The sequence below is a fragment of the Agelaius phoeniceus genome, chromosome 24 (assembly GCF_051311805.1).
Source record: "Agelaius phoeniceus isolate bAgePho1 chromosome 24, bAgePho1.hap1, whole genome shotgun sequence".
Classification (NCBI taxonomy): Eukaryota; Metazoa; Chordata; class Aves; order Passeriformes; family Icteridae; genus Agelaius; species Agelaius phoeniceus.
In genome coordinates, this window is record NC_135288.1 from 8,285,684 (window position 1) to 8,306,019 (window position 20,336).

Genomic DNA, 20,336 nt, shown 5'->3' on the forward strand with positions numbered 1-20,336 from the left:
AATCCTGGAATTTTGGGGTTGTAAGTTTAAGTTTTGAATTAAATAGAACATTTTGAGACCTTTTTTTGGACAACATCTGGGGAGAGACACAACAGCTGCCTCAGGGCAAGGGTGAAAAACCCTCATCCTTTTTTCCCCACAGAAAAATTGGGTTTAACTCTTGATTTTTTCCCAAAGCAATTTATCCCTTTTCTCCTTCCTTCCACCTCACTGTGGGCACAAAGAAGGGAAAGCGGCACCTGAAAATCCCCAAAATTGGATTTTCTCCCTGGGGAGCAGCCAGGGCTCCTCTCCTGCAGCTCTTACCGCGTCCAGGATCTCGAATTTCTTCTTGGCCTGCAGCACGTTGATCTGGGGAAAAAATCAAAATATTCCTCTCAGCACCAGCAGCAAACCCAGCCTGGGAACCTCCAAACCCACTGGAAAATCAATCCCAAATTACTCCTGAATAATTCCAGTGCAAAGTGCCTCTAAGGGGGGTTTTGGTGAGCTCCAGGTAGGATTAAAAGGTGCAATAAATGCACCTTTCTCACCTGATTAAAATCACCGCAGGGGAAACTTTAATTCTTTTCTCTTACTGAGATCAAATAATTTATTGAAAGGATGTTATGGTAATTTATATAATTAATTTATATATATGTATATATGTAATATATATAAAATATATATTAGATATAGATATACAAGACATTATTTTTTATATACAATTGCCATATAAATATATAATAAATTCTATATATAGTGTATATAAATATTAATTATATATTTTATATTTATATATAAACATACATAATATATTAATATAAAAATTACTATATATATAGAATGTATTATTATATATTTAAATGTAATCTCTACATAAATATATAATATCTAATAGAAAACAATAGATTGAAATAGATAATTTCTATATAATTTTGATATGATTTATCTATATAATTATAAATTTTATATAATCTATTGAAATGATTTCTGAAAAGTTTCTCCTCCATGGATCTGCCTTGGGCAGCACAACAGCCCAGCCAGGGCTGCACCCAGGATGAACCAAAATGGTCCCAAAACGAACCCAGGATGAACCAAAATAGTCCCAAAAAATGGATGATCAGTCACAAAATAATAAGTTTTAGTCCATTTGCATCTTGGAGTGAATTGTCCCATTCCAGCTTTAGCCCATGCAGTCCCATCCTTGTTTTTCTCTCTCCAGCCCACGCTGTTTGTGCTCCTGGGCTGAGATTTGGATCATTTGAGCAGGAATTGTTTTGTGTCCCTGCTCTGTGCACAGAGCTCAGCATGCCCTGATGTGAGCCCAGACCCGCACACTAAATGTTAAATGTTTAAATGTTCCTGAACAATGGAACATTCAAACCCCGCGGTTTCAGAGAGCAAAGCGCCCCCACCTGCAGCACGTAGTCCAGGGCCAGGTGCCTGAAGCATTTCCTGGTGATGCTCAGGGTGCCCGTGGCCTCCTCCACCTCGTGCGGTTTGTGCCGCGGCGCCTGCGCGTTCTTCACCAGCGAGATCTCCATGTCCTCCCGCACCTTGTCAAACTGCTTCTTGGTCTCCTTGAACTTCCTCACGTCCCTGGGGCCACGCACGGGCAGAAATCGGGGTTGGAAGGGGAGAATGAAACGTGGGAAGGGGACAGGTGAGGCTGTGGCCAGCAGGGTCCCAGGTGCCAGCAGGGTCCCAGGTGCCAGCAGGGTCCCAGCTCAGCCCAGCGCGTCCATTCCAGCTTCAGTCAAGTCTTTCTTTAGGGAGTTGGGAATTATATCTTTTTTTAATTTTTATTTTTATGACTATTTTTGGGGTTATTTTATGGTTATTTTTGGGTTTATTTTATTATTATTATTGGGATCTGAACTTTGAGATGTTTATCCTGCAGGATCAGCCCTGCACATGGATTTCGGGATGGGTTTGGCCTGCAGGGATCTGAACTTTGAGATGGGTTTGGCCTGGAGGATCAGCCCTGCAGATTTTGGGCTGTTCACCCTGCAGGATCAGCCCTGCAGATTTTGGGCTGTTCATCCTGCAGATTTTGGGATGTTCACCCTGCAGGACCAGCCCTGCAGATTTTGGGATGTTCACCCTGCAGATTTTGGGATGTTCACCCTGCAGGATCAGCCCTGCAGATTTTGGGATGTTCACCCTGCAGGATCAGCCCTGCAGATTTTGGGATGTTCATCCTGCAGATTTTGGGATGTTCACCCTGCAGGATCAGCCCTGCAGATTTTGGGATGTTCACCCTGCAGGACCAGCCCTGCAGGGAGGTTCTGGTTCTGCTCCCTGCACTCCCAGGACAGGTGGAATGGGAAGCTCAGGGAGCTGAAAACCCAAGGGGAAGGACAAACAGTAAATAAACACTCACTCTTTGACAAAATTGTGCAGCTGCTGCCGGACCGACCTCTGGGCCTGGTCAAACAGGATCTGGAAGAGAGAAAAGGGGAAAAAATATCAATTATTTTGAAAAAGGGGGAAAAAATCTGCCCCCAAAAGGTTTTTACCAGCCAAAATCCTCCTCAGGGCTCTGTGTGTCCTCCCTCTGCTGCCCAAAAGGAAGGAAAAAAAATTCTGGAGTGCAAGATTTTGGTGCATTCTCTTCCTTTTTTTGTCACCCTTGCAGGACCTCTGTTTGTGGCAAACACAGGGGACATCAGCAACGCCACCAGCACCCAAGGGGACAGGAGGAGGCAGCTCCTTACCATGTGGTAATTGATCATTTCCTGCAGGCTGTCCCCAAACTTATCCAGGCACTCCTGAAAAAAATGAAATAACATTAAATATACCATAATAAAAATAAAATAAAATACAACACAGGGACAGGGGAAAATCCCATCCCAGGAAAAGAGAGGGATAAAATCCCATAAAATACAATAAAATACAGGAACAGGGATAAAATCCCATAAAATAATCCCATAAAATACAATACAATATAATACAATAAAATAAAATACAATAAATGAAATAAAATATGATAAAAATAAAATAAAATAAAGTAAATAAAGTAAATGAAATAAAAATTTAAAAAATAAAAATAAAAAAAAAAAAAAAAAGGGGAGCTGGCAGTGAAGAGAAGCAGTTGCCCCTCATTGCCAGAGCTGAGGGGAGGCTCAGGAAGGCTCTGAGGAGCCCCTGCTCCTTGCCAGGGACGGTTTTGGGCCCTTGGAGCCTTTCCTGGCAGTGCAGAGCTGAGCTCCACGTGTGCAGCTCTGTGTGGGCCGCTCACCTCCCAATCCCTGCTGCTCACTGACCTACATTGCACAGCCTGCAGAGCCTGGCTCTGCCTGCAGAGCTCGGTTTGAGTGGATCTCACTCTCATCTCCCTCCAGAGCTCATCCTGAGTGAATCTCAGCCTTACCTTTCACCCAATCCCATTTAAATGGATCTCACCCGACCTCCCTCCAAATCCCATTTTAAATGCATCTCTGACCTCCCAGCCTGGTGCTATCAGATTCTCTGCATCCCTCCAAATACCAAATCCCATTTTAAATGGATCTCACCCGACCTCCCAGCCTGGTGCTATCAGATTCTCTGCATCCCTCCAAATACCAAATCCCATTTTAAATGGATCTCACTCTGACCTTCCACCCTGGTGTTATCAGACTCTCTGCATCCCTCCAAACACAAATCTCATTTTGAGTGGATCTCGCTCTGATTTCCCACCAATCTCATTTTCAGCGGCTGCCTAAGCAGCGTGAGGGGCTTGGATTTGTGATCCATTCCCAGCAGCAGAGATCTGAGCATCCCCCATGCCCCCGATCAGGAAGTGGAGCAGCCCCGGCCCCCGGGCTCACCGAGATCATCTGGTCCTTCCTGCACTGCTGGGACAGGTCCCTGACGCCGCTGACGAAATGTTTGTTGGTGGTGATGTAAACCTTGCCAGCCTCCAGCATGCCACTGCACAGCTTCACCAGCTGGGGACACACGCAGGGACATGGGGACACGGGGACAGGGACATGGGGACACACACAGGGACATGGGGACAGGGACACGGGGACACACACAGGGACAGGGGGACACACACAGGGACACGGGGACAGGGACACGGACATGGCTCAGCACCAGGTTTGAACCAGCCTGGCTTTGTCCCACACCCTGGGTAAAATCCCATCCCAGGACAGGACAGGGATAAAATCTCATCCTGGGACCGGGGGAAAATCCCAGCCCAGGAAAAGCAGGGAAAAATCCCAGCCCAGGAAATGACAGGGGTAAAATTCCAAAATTCCAACCCAGGAAGGGACAGACTGCCTGGAGCTCCTGTCCCAGCTCAGAGGAGCCCTGGGGACAAGCCTGAGGTGCTAAACATCAATTTATGAGCTGGAAAAGGGCTCAGATTTTAGGGGACACCTGGAGGGACCCCATTCCTGAGCTGGGGATCCACCAGCGCCCCTCAGTCCCCAATGTGCCCTCACTCCATCTCCACCACACCTGCCAGGCCCCAGGTCTGGGGTGCTAAACGTGAATTTAACAGCTGGAAATGGGCCCGGACTTTAGGGGACACCTGTAGGGACCCCGTTCCTGAGCAGGGGCTCCACCAGCCCCCTCAGGCCACAATCTGCCCTCACCTTGTCCAGCTTGGCCTCGATCTCCACCACATCCGTCTCCACCTCATCGATGGTTGCCCTGCAACACAGCAGCAAGGAGGAATCGTTAATTAGCAGCAAGGAATCGTTAATTGGCGGCTTGTGGTGATTGGGTGGGAGGCCAGGAAGGGGTGAGGGAGGATCAGAGGGGCTGAGGGACTCGCTATTCCCACTGGGATTCCCTCAGGAATGAAGTCCAGGGCTGGGAAAAGAGATGATCCAGATGATTCCAGGGCTGGGAAGACACCCCCAGCAAATTCATTTAGTGGCATTGTTCTGTTAATTAGCAGCAGTGCTAATTGACACAGGGATAAGCATTGTTCCATCCAGCCCCACCAAATCCCATTCCAGGCTGTCTGAAGTGCTGAATTATGACCTTTAAACCTCAGGAACCACCCCTGAGACCCACACGGAGCAGCCCTTGGGCCTCTGAACACCGAAAAGCTCCTCCACACACGTGGGGCTGTGCTTGGGTAGGGACAAATCCACTCCAGGATTTTGGGGTCTGCTCCTTTTCCACGTCAGCGGGCAGAGGTGACAGCGAGGAGCTGTCACAGCCCGGCTGCAAAGGTCACCGGGCCTCCCTCTCCAGGCAAACGTGACATCAGCCACTTGCAGCAGGCATTCCCAGACTCAGGAATGTGCTCCTGAACGATTTCTGGGAGGGCAGAGAGCAGCAAACCCTGCAGAGCTGAGGGTGTTCCCTGGCAGGGCACTCAGAGGGCGATTCCTTTAACCACACACCTGGGAATGTGGTCAAACCTCACACCACCAAGGGCTTGAAATCCTAATTTTAGTCAGGGAGCTTCACAGGTTTGTGGGATCAGGACTTAAAAGGTTGGTTCATGAAATATTCCACACAAAGTTGGAAAAATCCCAGCCCTGAGCTGCAGGGATGGGGCTTGGAGGGACATGAACTCGTCTGCTCTCAGGAAAAGGACAGGACAATTCCCTCAATCCAAAGGGAACAGCAAAATTCCTGCAGGAACCATCAGGTACCAAGGGTTTGAAATCCTAATTCTGCTCAGGGAGCTTCTTAGGTTTGTGGGACCAAGAATTTTAAAGTTGGTTCATGAAATATTCCACACAAAGTTGGAAAAATCCCAGCCCTGAGCATGTGCCAGCTGCAGGGATGGGATTTGGAAGGACATGGACTGGTCCTGCTCTCAGGAAAAGGACAGGACACCCTCAATCCTCACAATTCCTGCAGGAACCACCAGGATTTGTGTCTCAGGCCCTGGGTGTCTTCACCCAGGAATATTCTCCAGTAAAAAAATGCTGGGTTGCCCCTTTTTGTCCTTCCTAAACTCCCTCCAAAGCCCCTGGAAAATGAAATCCAGGCTGGAGCTCAGTGCCCAGGGCTCTGGCCACCACCAGCCCTTGGAAAACATGGAAAACGCAGCCAAAAAACAACAACAAAAAGGGAGTTTTTCCATGAAATAACAAACCAAAGAAACATAAAATAAAGAAACAGCAGCTCTCCCACACTGCTCTGTCTCCCACACACAAACAGCAGCGTGGCTGTGCCCGGGGGCAAAGCTTTGCAAAGAAAAGGAATCGTTAAAAAGGCTCTTTTCAGGTTTTTTTTTCCCTCTCTCTCAGCTATTTTTGGTGCCTGGGCTTGGGGCTCGTGTGCCTTCATGCATCTGCTGCCAGATTCAATTTTTCCACTCGGTTTCCCCGTGCTGCTGATAGCTGGGCACAAAAAGCAGCTGGAAAAGAGGGAAGAGCTGGATTTCCTGGGAATCATTTTCTTTCCAGGGAAGCAGGAGCGGCCATTGTGGAATCTGCAATCCAGGCAGCAGATTTCCTGTCTGTAATTTAATATAATTCTATCATTTATTCATTTGTGTTCATCTTTATTCATCTATTCTGTGATTTATTCATCTATAATTTACTGCCTATTTTTATCCCAGCCCATGGATAAATTTGGGCTCTGTGGAGGAGGGAGATGTTTTTGGGGCTGGGGAACACAAGGTGCAAAAAAATGGAGCTTTTTATTTGGTATGGGCTTGATGGAAAAGGTTCCAAAGAGTTTGAATGCAAGGGCAGAGATCCCAGGGATTTATTTGGTTGTAAAGGAGATCCAGGAAGCAAAGAAAATGACATTTATCCAGCATTTTCCAGGTACTTTTATACCCTAAGGAAGCTCTTGGGGAGAGAAGCTGCAAGCAGAAAGCAAAAAGATCCCAAATTCAATCCCAAATCCTCCCACACACCTGGCTCTGCTGCTCAGGGATTTTTCTTTCTGCATCTCAGGGCCTGATCAACCCCTGATTTCCCACCCTTCAAGGGCACACCATGCCCAAGTCCATCCCTGGGGTTTTGGGGTTTAAAATGTCCTTTTCCTTCTCACTGGTACAATTCCACAGCACTGGATTTTGGGGGTTAAAAATATAAATTTCCTTCTCACTGGTACAATTCCACAGCACTGGATTTTTGGGGGTTAAAATGTTCTTTCCCTGCTCATTGATGCAATTCCAGAACATTGGACTTTTGGGGTTTAAAACATCCTTTTCCTGCTGACTGAAGGAATTGCACAGCATTGGATTTTTGGGGTTAAAACGTCCCTTTCCTGCTGACTGAAGGAATTGCAGATCCCACAGATCCTGCTTCCCCTGAGGAATCCCAGTTTCGCTGCTGCTGAGCTGAGGCTGTGCCAGCTCCACTCCCCAGTTTCCATCCTCCCACTGCTCCGGCGTGTCAGAGATGAGAGGCAGAGTTACACAAGCAGCCTGGGGACCCGGGATGACTCCTCAGGGAGGAGGAAACGCCACCTCAGCACCAGCCCAGAGGAACCTGGGAATGGGAATCCACCTCTGCTCCTCACCATTCCCATCCCATCCTCGAAATCCCATCCCATTCCCATTTCCACTCCCATCCCATCCTGTAAATCCCATCCCATCCCTATTCCCATCCCTATTCCCATCCAATCCCATCCCTTCCCATTCCCATTCCATCCCCATTCCCATTCCCATCCCATTTGTGCCTCCTGAGCAAATCCCAGGGCCTCTCAGCCTCTCCCAGCTGCAGGAACCCAACTCAGCCAAAAACCAAATCTTTTCACCCAAAAATGATTTGAATCAAGCTCTGTCCCAATTCTGCTCCATCCTGGAGGAATCTGGGAATGAGAATCCACATCTGCTCCCCCCCATTTCCATTCCCATCCCATGGATCCCGTCCCATCCCATCCCATCCCATCTGTGCCTCCTGAACAAACCCCAGCCATGCTCAGCCCAGCCAAGAACCGAATCTTTTCACCCCAAAATGAACATTTGAATAATTAGAATCAAGCTCTGTCCCCAGGGCTGTCCCAGAACTGGCTCTTTTCACCCCAAAAAGCTGTGAATGGAGCTCTGTGCCAGACCTGGCTCTTTTCACCCCAAAAAGCTGTGAATGGAGCTCTGTGCCAGAACTGGCTCTTTTCACCCCAAAAAGCTGTGAATGGAGCTCTGTCCCAGACCTGGCTCTTTTCACCCCAAAAAGCTGTGAATGGAGCTCTGTCCCAGACCTGGCTCCTTTCACCCCAAAAAGCTGTGAATGGAGCTCTGTGCCAGAACTGGCTCTTTTCACCCCAAAAAGCTGTGAATGGAGCTCTGTGCCAGAACTGGCTCTTTTCACCCCAAAAAGCTGTGAATGGAGCTCTGTGCCAGACCTGGCTCTTTTCACCCCAAAAAGCTGTGAATGGAGCTCTGTCCCAGACCTGGCCCCGTGCCCCGAGCGCTTCCTGCTGCTCTCCCTTCCTGCTGAAGCCCTGCCAGGATTTTTTCCTTTTTCTTTTCGCAAAACAATCCCTGGCCTCCCCCCAAGCCCTTCCCACTGCCAGACGAGGCTGAGCTCCCCCAGAGATCCCCGCAGCCCTCTGTGCATTTGGGTTGGCTCAGAAATGGCAAAAATCATCCACAATGTGGCAAAAATCCCGCCAGGAATGGTTTTATAGCCCCAGAGAGAATGAGCTGTGAGCTCGTTATGGCTGCAGCTCCAGCCAGGATCAGCTGCATCCTAAAGGGATCCAGGGAAAGAATCACTGGGAAAGGGATCCAGGGGAAATTATGCCAAAAAATAGAAAATTAGGCAAAAAATGATGCAGGAAATTAGGTTAAAAAATACAAAATTAGGCAAAAATTTATGCAGGAAGCTATGAAGAAAATCAGGCAGAAAATTATGCAGAAAAATAGAAAATTATATAGAAAATTAGGCCAAAATTTATAATGAAAATTAGGCAGAAAATTACACAGAAAAATAGAAAATTACATAGAAAATTAGGCCAAAAATCATGCAGGAAATTATGAAGAAAATTATAAAGAAAATTAGGCCAGAAAATTATTATGAAAATTAGGCAGAAAATTATGCTGAAAAATAGAAAATTAGGCCAAAAATTGTGCAGGAAAATAGAAAATTATATAAAAAATTATGCCAAAATTTAGAAAATTAGACCAAAAATGATACATAAAGCCTCTCTCAGCCACCATCTAAAAATCATCCCGGAGATCTCCCCTTCCCAGCTGCCCCAGAGCAGCTCCAGGTCCCCGTGAGCTCATCCCAGCGGGATCCCCGCCAGCTCCCAGAGCACAGATCCCTGCAGCAGGAGCAGGAATGCTTCCAGAAGCTTCCCTCCCTCTTCCTGCACCTCTGCCAGCTCCAGCTCCGGCTGATTTCTGCCTCTCCCACCCTAAAATCTCCACAGAAGCCTCTCCTATCTGGAAAGGAGGGGTTTGGAGCTCCCCTGAGCTGTTCCAGCTGTTCCCAGCTGTTCCCAGCTGCCAAATCTCTCCCCTTTGGATGGATCATAAATCAGGAGTGTCACAGAGCAGAGATTTGGTGATGTCAACACCTGAGTGAGAAATTCCTAAAAAACCCTTTCTGGAATGAATTCAGAGGGGAATAAACTCCACTGAGTGAGAAATTCCTAAAAAAAATAAAAATTCCAGATTGAATTCAGGGGGAATAAACCCCACTGGATGAGGAATTCCTAAAAATCCTTTCCAGGAGGAATTCAGAGGGGAATAAACCCCAGTGGGTGAGGAATTCCTAAAAAATCCCTTCCAGAATAAATTCAGGGGGGAATAAACCCCAGTGGGTGAGGAATTCCTAAAAAATAAAAGCCGTCCAGAAGGAATTTAGAGGGAATAAAGTCTAAATTTTATATCCTCGCTGAGTGAGAAATTCCCAAAAATCCCTTCCCGCAGGAACTGGGAGGGGAATCCTTTCCCTTTCCTCGGTCCTTTCCTCCCATCCACGGCAGTGTCACCATGACAACAGCTCCATGGTGACAGTATCCATGGCAGCCCATCCTGCCCAGGCCCTGCTGGATTCCAGGGATTTTTCCTCCTGGGAGAGCCCAGGGCACAGCCACAGGTGTGTGAGGGTGAGGAGGGGAAATTCGGGATAACCCTGGGAGTTTGAAGAGAAAAAGAAACCGGGAATTGAGATCCCGGAGTGGAAATCTGGGATTCCCATCCTGCTCCCTCCTCTCACCATCCGTGCCAAGCTCCTGAGAAGGCTCAGATCCCCTGTCCCGCTGTCATTTACCCCCTTCTATCCCTGCCCCCATATAATTTATCCCATTTTCCCCCTGTCCCCATGCCATTTATTCCCTTTTACCCCATCCTCATTTCATTTATTCCCTTTTACCCTTGTTCCCATGTCATTTATCCCCCTTTTGCCCCTGTCCCCACCTCTCCCTGTGCTGGGGGATGCAATTCCCACACTGCCCCAAAGTAGAACCCAGCATTTCTCACTCCTTTGGGGTGGAGATCAGTGCTGAGCCTGGGACAAACCCCTGGGCACAAAGGTGGGGCCGTCTGGTGGCCAGGGCTGTGTCCCCCCAAGGAGCCCCCACCCCATCCATTCCCATTCCCATCCCATCCCATCCCATCCCATGGATCCCATCCCATCCCATCCCATCCCATCCCATCCCATCCCATCCCATCCCATCCCATCCCATCCCATCCCATCCCATCCCTGCTGGCCGTGCCCTGCCCTCGGTGCCCCCGGTGCCACCCTGGGGATGTGGGCAGCTCTCTGGGCACCCAGGGATGGACGGACGGACGGATGGACGGACGGACGGATGGATGGATGATGGATGGATGGATGGACGGACGGACGGAGGGATGGATGGATGGATGGATGGATGGATGGACAGACGGAGGGATGGATGGATGGATGGATGGATGGATGGATGGATGGATGGATGGACGGATGGACGGACAGACGGATGGATGGATGGATGGACGGACGGACGGATGGATGGATGGATGGACGGACGGACGGATGGATGGATGGATGGACGGACGGACGGATGGATGGATGGACGGACGGACGGACGGATGGATGGATGGATGGATGGACGGATGGACGGACAGACGGATTTAGTCCAGCCCTGCTGTGCTGACGAGGCAGCTCCAGACTGAGCCTGACCCAGATTCCAGCAGCTCTGCTGGAAATGCTGCGTGTGCTGCTCCAGCTCAGCTGCCTCTCCCTCTTCTCTTCCTCTTTTCTCTTCTTTTCCTCTTTTCCCACTGCCTCTCCACCTTTGTTCTTTTCCCCCTTTGCTCTTCTTTTTCCTATTTTCTTTTCCCTCTTTTCCTGCTGCCTCTCCCTGTGCTCTCCTTTTCCTCTTGTTCCCCTTTTCTCTTGTTTTCCCCCTTTCCCCCTGTGGCCTGGAGCTGCCTGGGGGGACAATGCCCTCCCTTGTGGCAGCCACCACAGCAGCTCCCTGTGAGCCCACACTGGGGCTCTGTTCCCTCCCCACAGCTCTGCTCTGTGGCACTCCCTGATCCCTGCCAAGGCTGGGCTTTTCATGCTGGGCCCGGCTTCCAATTACCCCATTACCCCATTACCCCATTTCCCACTGTCCATTAGCCCATTACCCCATTTCCCACTGTCCATTACCCCATTAGCCCATTTCCCACTGTCCATTAGCCCATTATCCCATTATCCCATTTCCCATTAGCCCATTTCCTATTAGCCCATTTCCCACTGTCCATTAGCCCATTTATATTTCCCATTTCCCCTTGTCCATTATCCCATTTTCATTTCCTATTATCCCGTCTCACATTGTCCATTATCCCATTTCCATTCCCCACTGTCCATTATCCCATTTCCCATTGTCCATTACCCCATTTCCCATTATCCCATTTCCATCTCCCATTTCCCATTTCCCATCATCCAATCTCCCATTATCCCGTTTCCATTATCCCATTTCCCATTGTCCATTATCCCATTTCCCATCATCCAATCTCCCATTATCTCATTTCCATTTCCCATCTCCCATTTCCATCGTCCATTATCCGTTTTCCCATTTCCCACCATCCCATTTCCCATTTCCCATTATCCATTATTTTTTGGTAATGGTTTTTTACCGAGGAGATTTTGGGAAAGGTTTTTTGGCAAGGAGCTTTTTTGGCAAAGGGTTTTTCCTGGTAGCTTGGCTGCCACAAAAGGAGAGGCAGGTTCAGTGCAATCTCTGCCCCCTCGCTGGGACCATCCCCAAAAATCTCCTTGAGACCCCAGAAGAGCCCCCAGGAGCTGCTTTGTTTGGAGGTGACTCTGGGCAAGAGCAGCTGAGCTCTGCTCTGGCCCAGATAAATCTATTTATAGCAGGAGTTGTGCTAATTCCACAGGGATCTGATCTGCTGGCACTGCTGCAGCAACGAGATTTTCTCTACCTGTCCTTTCAACCCCCCTGAGCAGCCAGGAATTGTCAAATTCTCCAATCTCCAGCTCTGTGCCTCCTGCTGCTTCCCTTCCCTTCCCTGACATCTCCACTCCCTCCATTTCCCCTTCTGGAAATTGCTGCCTCACCCTAAAATTTGGAATAAGTGGGAAATACCCAAGGAAAAACAGCTTGTAAAAATAATTTTAAAGCCACTCATATTTAAGTCACTAAAAAAAATTAAAATTAGATTGTTTTACCACCTTGCCTGAGGTTCATGTTAAGTTTTATAAAGAATAATTCATTTGCTGCTCGTTTTGTGAGCTGAGGAGTGTGGAGGGGATTTACCTCATCATTACAATGTCCCTGTCCTTGGGATAAAAGGGTTTTTTTCCCCTCACAGCAATTTCTTAATGGAGGGATGGCACTAAAGAGCTGCGTGCAGTGCTTGGGCTCTCCTGGTTTCGCTCCAGGACAATGGAATGAGCTGGGTTTCCAAGCTTGACTCAAATCTCCCCACAGACGCCTGAGGGCACCACGGAGAGGGGGCGGCTGTGCCAGTGGGAGCAGGAGGAGAAAATCCAGGTGGAACAGCAGAAATTCACCAGAACCATCTCTCTCTTCACAGCTTTATCCTCACTTCAGGGCTTTTTCCCAAAGGCCTGCTGAAAAATCTCTTCTTCCTTCCAGTGGTTCCTCAAAACTTTGAATTTTTCATCAAATCCACCAGCAGAAATTCAGACTGTGACACCAAAACCATCTCTCTCTTCATGGTTTTATCCTCATTTCAGTTTTTTTTCCAAAGGCCTGCTGAAAAATCTCTTCTTCATTGCAGTGGTTCCTCAAAAATTTGAATTTTTCATCAAATTCTTCCAGGTGGAACAGCAGAAATTCAGACTGTGACACCAAAATTATCTCTCTCTTCATTATTTTATTCTCTTCTGGTTTGTTTTTTAAAGCCTGATGAAAAACCTCTTCTTCCTTCCAGTGGTTCCTCAAAAATTCAAATTTCTCACCAAATCCTTCAGCTCCAGCTCCTCTCCCACAGAGCTCCACCACCCCAAATCTTCTCTTTAATGCCCAAATCTTATTTTCACTTCACAGACATTTCCTGGTGTTCGTTTCCCCCATTTTTCACTGGGATTTAAGCAGCTGCACCACCCCTAAATGAACTTTTCTCCATTTCTGTGCCCAAACCCAGCTCTGGCTTTGCCAGCGGAGCTCAGGAGGTTTTACAGAGCCCCAGAAAGCCCCAGTTCCTGTCTGGAATTTGTTAAATGTCAGTTTACAGCTCCTTCCCTTCCCTGAGACACTGGAGGTGGATGTTTAGACAAGGCTTTGAAGCGGGATGAGTAAGATTGCAGAGTTTTGGTTGCTTGCTGTGTTTAGTTGACTTTTTTTACATTAATGTGTAGCAAAAACCTGGCAGTTCTCAGCAGAAAATATGGGGTTTTATAATGCACACAAAATCCCATTCCTTCTTCTTCTTCCCATTTTTCTTCTCGTTTCTGCTCCGATTTTAAGAGTCAGGAATTGGAATTTAATCAATTTTAATCAACTTTAATCAATTTAAATCAACTTTAATCAATATCTGAGTGTTTTTCTCCAAGGTCCTGCAGCACCAAGGAGCTACTTGGGGAAGGTCATGAGGATTTGGTGACCTCCAGAGGTTTCTTCCAACCTCAATTACTGCAGGATTTAATGGCTTAGAGATGAAATCCTTCCTTAGCCCTCTTAATGCACTCCTGATGTCATGGATCTGATGATAACGGGTTTTTCCCTGGCAACTCCCAGCCAAACCTCCCCAGGAACATCTGGAATTTTCTGGAAATTACCTGCTCAGCACCACCCACCTGCAGCTCCCTGCAGGGATTTATTCTGGGTAAATTATTCTGGAGCTGGTTCCAGGCCTGGATGGACCCCACCTTCCTTTCTGCCCTGAATATTCTTTTTTTCTTTTCTTTTTAAGTTCACTGCAGAAGTTTATCCCTGAATATTGAATATTGAATATTCTTTTTTTATTTTTACAGCTCCCACCTTGAGCTCACTGCAGGAATTTATCCCTGGATGGATCCTCACCTTCCTCTCTGCACTGAACATTGATTCATTATTTTGATTTTTTTTTTTTTTCGGGGGAACAGCCCAGCTGCAGAGTTGATTTTAGCAGGAGCTGATTTTTGATTTTAGCAGAAGATTTTAGCACCACAGCTCCCAGGTGCTTTTAGGAAACCCCAGTGAGAAATGCCTGGCACAAGAGTGGAGCTGCACAGGCAGCCCTGAACACAGGAATATTCTATTCCTGAGCTGAAGAAAGACTCATTCTGTGCCACAAGACCCTTTAGACCCATTTGTTTGCTTTCACTGACGAGCAAAATGGATTTAAATAAAAAAAAAAAAAAGAAACAAAACGGCCTCAAACAGTTCTGTCTTCTCCCCAAGTGACCTTGGTGGCACCGTTTACCCACAGGGCTGGAGGAGCTCCAGCAGCTTTTGTTGGGACTTCCCCCAGCAGGGATCTCTTTCACCACTAAATGCTCTTCATTTCTATTTCTTTTCCATTTTCCCCTCCTCCTCTGGGCCTTGGCTGGAGCTGGAGCTGCCCAGCCTCTGGGCTGGCTTTGTTTGGGGCTGAAGAGGCTTTTCCTGCCAAGGGCAGCCCTGCAGCGGCACCAAGGCCCTGCCCCTTGGTCTGGGTGCACTTGGGTGACAATGTGGCACCTTCCCACAGGTGCCAGATGGATTTTGCTGTGCCACAAAATTGGGGTTTTTTCCCAGTGCCACAACCCTTTCCTAAAAGGGTGAGAGTTTATGGGGCTGCTGGGGGAGTGTGAATGAAAGCCCTGGAGCTGCTCATCCCTGATTTTGATTTATTCCCCTCAGGGGCTGGGCACAGTCCCACTTTTCAGGGGAATGTGGCTGTGGAATTCATCCCCACGTGAAAAATCAGCGTGTCAGTGCTCCAGGTCTGGGAAAGGACATTTTGGAGGGGATCTTGGATGATTTTTGGAGGGGAGCACCTCACGTGCTGTGGGTGCTCTCTCTCCCCTTCCCTGCTTTTCCTTTCCCCTTTTCCCCTTTCCCTTTTTCCCTTCCCCACATTTCTCCCATTCCCAGATTTCCTGTCCCATCCCTCTGAGGTCCTGAATCCCCTCTGGATGCAGGAAAAGCATCCCTGAGAATGTCCTGCATTCCCAGGCTCACAGGAAAAGCCAAATTGTTGAGGGAAGGGGGAATCATCAGGCAGGAAACATGGATGAGGAGGAAAATGAAAGCACCCTCTGTGCTGCAGGCAGAACAAAGCTGGCCTTGTAGGAACGGGGCTGAGCAGAGGAGAGGAACTCCAGCCCCAAGGCCGGGGCAGAGCAGGCCTCGGCCCCACAGGATTCCCAGATTTCCGTCCTCCACGCTGAAATTCAGCCGAGATTCGCTCCTGGTTTCCTGTGCACGCACCTCTCACCCCCAGGTGAGTGAAGGCTCAGGAGCTGAGATGAAATCCCACAGACCTGGCAGTGCCATCTCCCCCATCCCAAATCCTGGAGGTTTCAGGCTCTCAGCCCAGCTTGGGAGCTGGCACCATCCCACATTTTCGTGCTTTATCTCCGAGCTCAGATGAGTCAGTGGCGCACCAAGAGCTCCTCGCCTCCTTCCCAACTCCCCGGCTCAATCTGGCTCGGATTCCACTCTGGGAATGAAAGGCAGGATGTCCCTCCTCAAAAAAATCTCACTTTGCTGCCTCAAAGAAATGTCACTTTGCTGCCTCCACGGCCCCCAAATGCCAGGTGGGCAGAGCAGGAAATGTGGGAATGGGGGAAGGTGAGGAAAGGTGGGAAAGGGGAAAGGAAGGGAGAGGAAAGGAGGGAAAAGAGGGAAACTGAGGGGAAGGGAAGGGAAGGGAAGGGAAGGGAAGGGAAGGGAAGGGAAGGGAAGGGAAGGGAAGGGAAGGGAAGGGAAGGGAAGGGAAGGGAAGGGAAGGGAAGGGAAGGGAAGGGAAGGGAAGGGAAGGGAAGGGAAGGGAAGGGAAACGTGGGGAAGGGGAAAGGAAAGGGAAAGGAAGGGAGGGAAGGGAAGAGGAAAGGAGAATAGGAGGGAAAAGGAGGAAAAAGGAAAGGAAAAAGGAAATCTGGGAATGGGGGAAAGGGAAAGCAAAGGAAAACGGGAAAAGAGGAAAAAGGAAAAAGGAAAAAGGAAAAAGGAAAAAGGAAAAAGGAAAAAGGAAAAAGGAAAAAGGAAAAGGAAAAAGGAAAGGGGAAAGGGGAAAGGGGAAAGGAAAGGCAGAGGCCCCTCCTGCTGGGTCAGGGCCACACTGTGGCGGCTGTTTCTGCCATGCTGGGCACAAACCCTGCCCTGCTGCCAAAGTCTGGGTTTATCAGCGAGCACAGGGGGGACCCTGCGCCCCGAGGCCGGGCCGTGGGAACAGCAGCACGTCCCTGAGCGGGAATGGAGCAGGACAAGGACACGGCTGGAGGCGCTGCTCAGGAGCTCTCTGCCTTCCCCAGCTCTGCCAAGCCCGGGGGTGCTTCCCTAGAGCCTGGCACAAGCCCTGAGTGGTGTTTAATGGGTGTTTATTCCCATTAAACGTCCCGGGAGCTCATCCTGAAATCCCGTGTCCCGGCAGCCCCTCTGTGCTCTCACACCAGGCTGGGAGCAGCAGCGTTTCCCAGGGAAAGGAAAGGGTTAAACCCGCTGGAGCTGGAGCTGGAGCTGGAGCTGGAGCTGGAGTAGCCGGGGCACAGGAGGCTGAGCTCAGTCCCTGATGGGACAGAATCTGTCTGGGCACAGGAGGCCGAGCTCAGTCCCCAGTGTCACAGAATCTGTCTGGGTGCAGGAGGCTGAGCTCAGTCCCTGATGTGACAGAATCTGGGTGCAGGAGGCTGAGCTCAGTCCCCGGTGTCACAGAATCTGTCTGGGCACAGGAGGCTGAGCTCAGTCCCTGATGTGACAGAATCTGGGTGCAGGAGGCTGAGCTCAGTCCCCGGTGTCACAGAATCTGTCTGGGTGCAGGAGGCCGAGCTCAGTCCCTGATGGGACAGAATCTGTCTGGGCGCGGGAGGCCGAGCTCAGTCCCCAGTGTCACAGAATCTTACACTTATTTTACACTTATTTATAATTACTATAATAATAATAATAATAATAATAATAATTAATATTTATATATTTTATCATTATATTATATATTTGTATTTTACATTTATTTATAATTAATATAATGTTAAATGATATTTGTGAGTAATGTAATTTATAATTAATATAATCTATTTTAATATCGGCTCTTCACCTCTAATTCACCCCCGATTCATCCCCAGCTGACCCCCAATTCACCCCAAATCCCCCCCACAGCCTGGGATTAAGGCCTACAATTAATTCCTTAATTAATTACAAGGAACACAACTCCCATTGCTCCACCCCCCTCCAGGCAGGGAATTCTGCTCCCCAAATTCCCATTCCCAGATTTTAACCCTGCATTGCCCCAGAGAAGGAAAAGCAGCTGCCAGGTAAAAAAAAAATCTCATTTTCCCACGTTCCCTCCTCCCTCCAAGCCTGGAATTGCTGTCAAAAAGGGAACAAATTCTCCCTTATTTTCCCCACAAAACCCCTGAATTCTGCTTTTTAATCACCTCCTCTCCTCCACCCTCATTTCTGAGCAAAGCTTTACCTTAGATAAAGCTCAGAAATCCCTGAGTGGAACAAACACTTGGGGAGCTGCACCCAGCAAATGCCTGGGATCCCAATCCAGCCCTGAGAGAGGGGAGCAAACAAGAAAAAAAATAAAAACAAAAAACCAAAAACCCTGAAGCTCACAAAAACATTTTGTCCTGTCCTCAAAATCCAGCCAGACTTGGACTCCAGGTCCCTTTCAAGGGCTCTTTTCTTTATTCCACATAGCCAAGCCAGCAGAAGCTTGGTTTAATTTTAAGCAAAACCATAAAAATTCATTTTTTTAAATAAAATAATTCATCCTGTGGCTGAAATTTCATAGTTATGAAACCAGGATTTAAAGGGGCCACAGCTAAAGAAGAGCCTGGGAGTCCAAAATCTGATTTTCATTCCTTCCTCCACTTCAGGAACTTTCCAGTTTCAGGTTGGTTTTGGGCTCAGGAATTGAATTTGGGTTAAAAATTTTGCAATTTTTAACTAGGTATTTTAGAGAATTAGAACTGTTATAAATCCTCAAAAATTATAAATAATAATATTATGGGAAGACCCCAAATATCCCTGTGTGAAGATCCCAAATATCTGTTTATAAAGACCCCAAATATCTTTTTATAAAGACCCCAAATATCTCTTTATAAAACCCCAAATTTCTCTTTATTATGACACCAAATATCTCCGTGGGAAGACCCCAAAAATCTCTTTATAAAGACCCCAAATATCCCTGTGGGAAGACCCCAAAGTTAAACCAGATAAACTAAAACAGATAAATAGATATTTTCAGCCAATAAACTGAATGGAATTTATGAAGTATTGTAAGTGGGAAATAAATGAATTTTTGATTTTGAAGCTGAGGGTTCTGTAAGTAGGAAATAAATTAAAATTAATTTTTGATTTTGAAGCTGAGGGTGGCAGTGCTGTGCGACAAACCCAGGGACAGCTGCAGCCACCCCAAACCCAAAACCCCAAACCCCAAATCCCAAATCCCAGATCCCTCCTGCAGCTCAGGTTACAGCTCCCAACCGTCCTGCCCAAAATAATCCAGGGCAAAAACCTCTCCAAAATTCAGCTGCTCCCTGCTAAGCCCTGACACCAAACTGGGCCTTCAGCCTCATTCCCTCCACTCTGAGCAGAATTTTTATATATAAATAATACCATAAAAAAAAAACAACCCAGTACCTAAAATATATAAATATAAAAAGAAATATATTTATTTTTATATAAATATATATAATATATAACTATATATATTATATATAACTATATAACTATGTAAAATATAAAATATATAATGATATATTTTATATTATATGTAATATATCTAAATATAAATATAGACATAAATATATATTATATAAATATATAAGTATAAATATATTATTAAATATCCTAATGATGGGGGGGAAAAAGGTGCATAAATCCCAATGGCAGGCAAAAAAAAAAAAAAGGAAATAAAGGTGGATAAATCCCAATGGATGCTAAGTGAGCAGAGGATTGATTAAATTGGATTTCTCAGTGGATTTAAGAATTCTCTACAAACCCATTCCCACAAAAAGAGTGTTCCTGGAATTCCCAAACTCCCGCTGGGAGATAAAAGCGCTCAGAGGTGCAGGAACAGGTCCTGCCAGGTCAGTGAATTGTTCACCTGAAGTGCAGCCGCGCCTCTGCAAGTGCCTGGCAGAATCAGCTCTATCTGCCAAGCTGGAGCTGATAAACATTAAATAATGGCATTTGAAACGTTCAAAAAGGTCAATTTTCTGTGTAGGAACTGGAATTTATCAGGTAGGAAGTGATGAGGGGGATTTGACATCAGGATTTCTCAATATTTGAGGTGTAAACTCTGAATATTTCAACGTGGTTGTTCTTTTTCCCTCTAACATCAAGATTTCTCAATATCTGAGGTGTCAAGTCTGAGTAATTCAACTTGTTTCTGTTTTCTTCCTTCTAACATCAGCATTTCTCAATATTCAAGGTGTAAACTCCGAATAATTCAACTTGATTCTTCTTTTCCCCTCTAGCATCAGGATTTCTTAATATTTGAGGTGTAAATTCTGAATATTTCAACTTGTTTCTGTTTTCTTCCTTCTAACATCAGCATTTCTCAATATTCAAGGTGTAAATTCTGAATAACTCAACTAGGTTCATTTCTTTTCCTTCTAATGTCAGGATTTCTCAATATTTGAGGTGTAAGTTCTCAATAATTCAACTTGGTTCCTTTTTTTCCCTCCCAACATCACGATTTCTCAATATTTGAGGTGTCAAGTCTGAATATTTCAACTTGATTCTTCTTTTTCCTTCTAACATCAGGATTTCTCAAGTTTTGAGGTGTCAATTCTGAATAACTCAACTTGGTTCCTTTTTTTCCTTCTAATGTTAGGATTTCTGAATATTCAAGGTGTAAATTCTCAATAACTCAACTTGATTCTTCTTTTCCCTCCTAACATCAGAAC

At 46.9% G+C, this 20,336-nt stretch overlaps 1 protein-coding gene across 1 annotated transcript in view; it reads right to left on the reverse strand.

The window, feature by feature from the left end:
• The window catches only part of ACAP3 (ArfGAP with coiled-coil, ankyrin repeat and PH domains 3), a 41,671-nt gene that overhangs the window by 18,244 nt on the left and 3,091 nt on the right, over window positions 1-20,336 (reverse strand). Inside the window, exons 2-7 of the mRNA XM_077190324.1 lie at window positions 4,563-4,620; window positions 3,792-3,911; window positions 2,700-2,753; window positions 2,366-2,424; window positions 1,398-1,581; window positions 307-351 (exon numbers count right to left, since the gene is read on the reverse strand). Of these exons, the coding sequence (XP_077046439.1) occupies window positions 307-351; window positions 1,398-1,581; window positions 2,366-2,424; window positions 2,700-2,753; window positions 3,792-3,911; window positions 4,563-4,620 (520 nt within the window). The remainder of the gene's footprint in view (window positions 1-306; window positions 352-1,397; window positions 1,582-2,365; window positions 2,425-2,699; window positions 2,754-3,791; window positions 3,912-4,562; window positions 4,621-20,336) is intronic.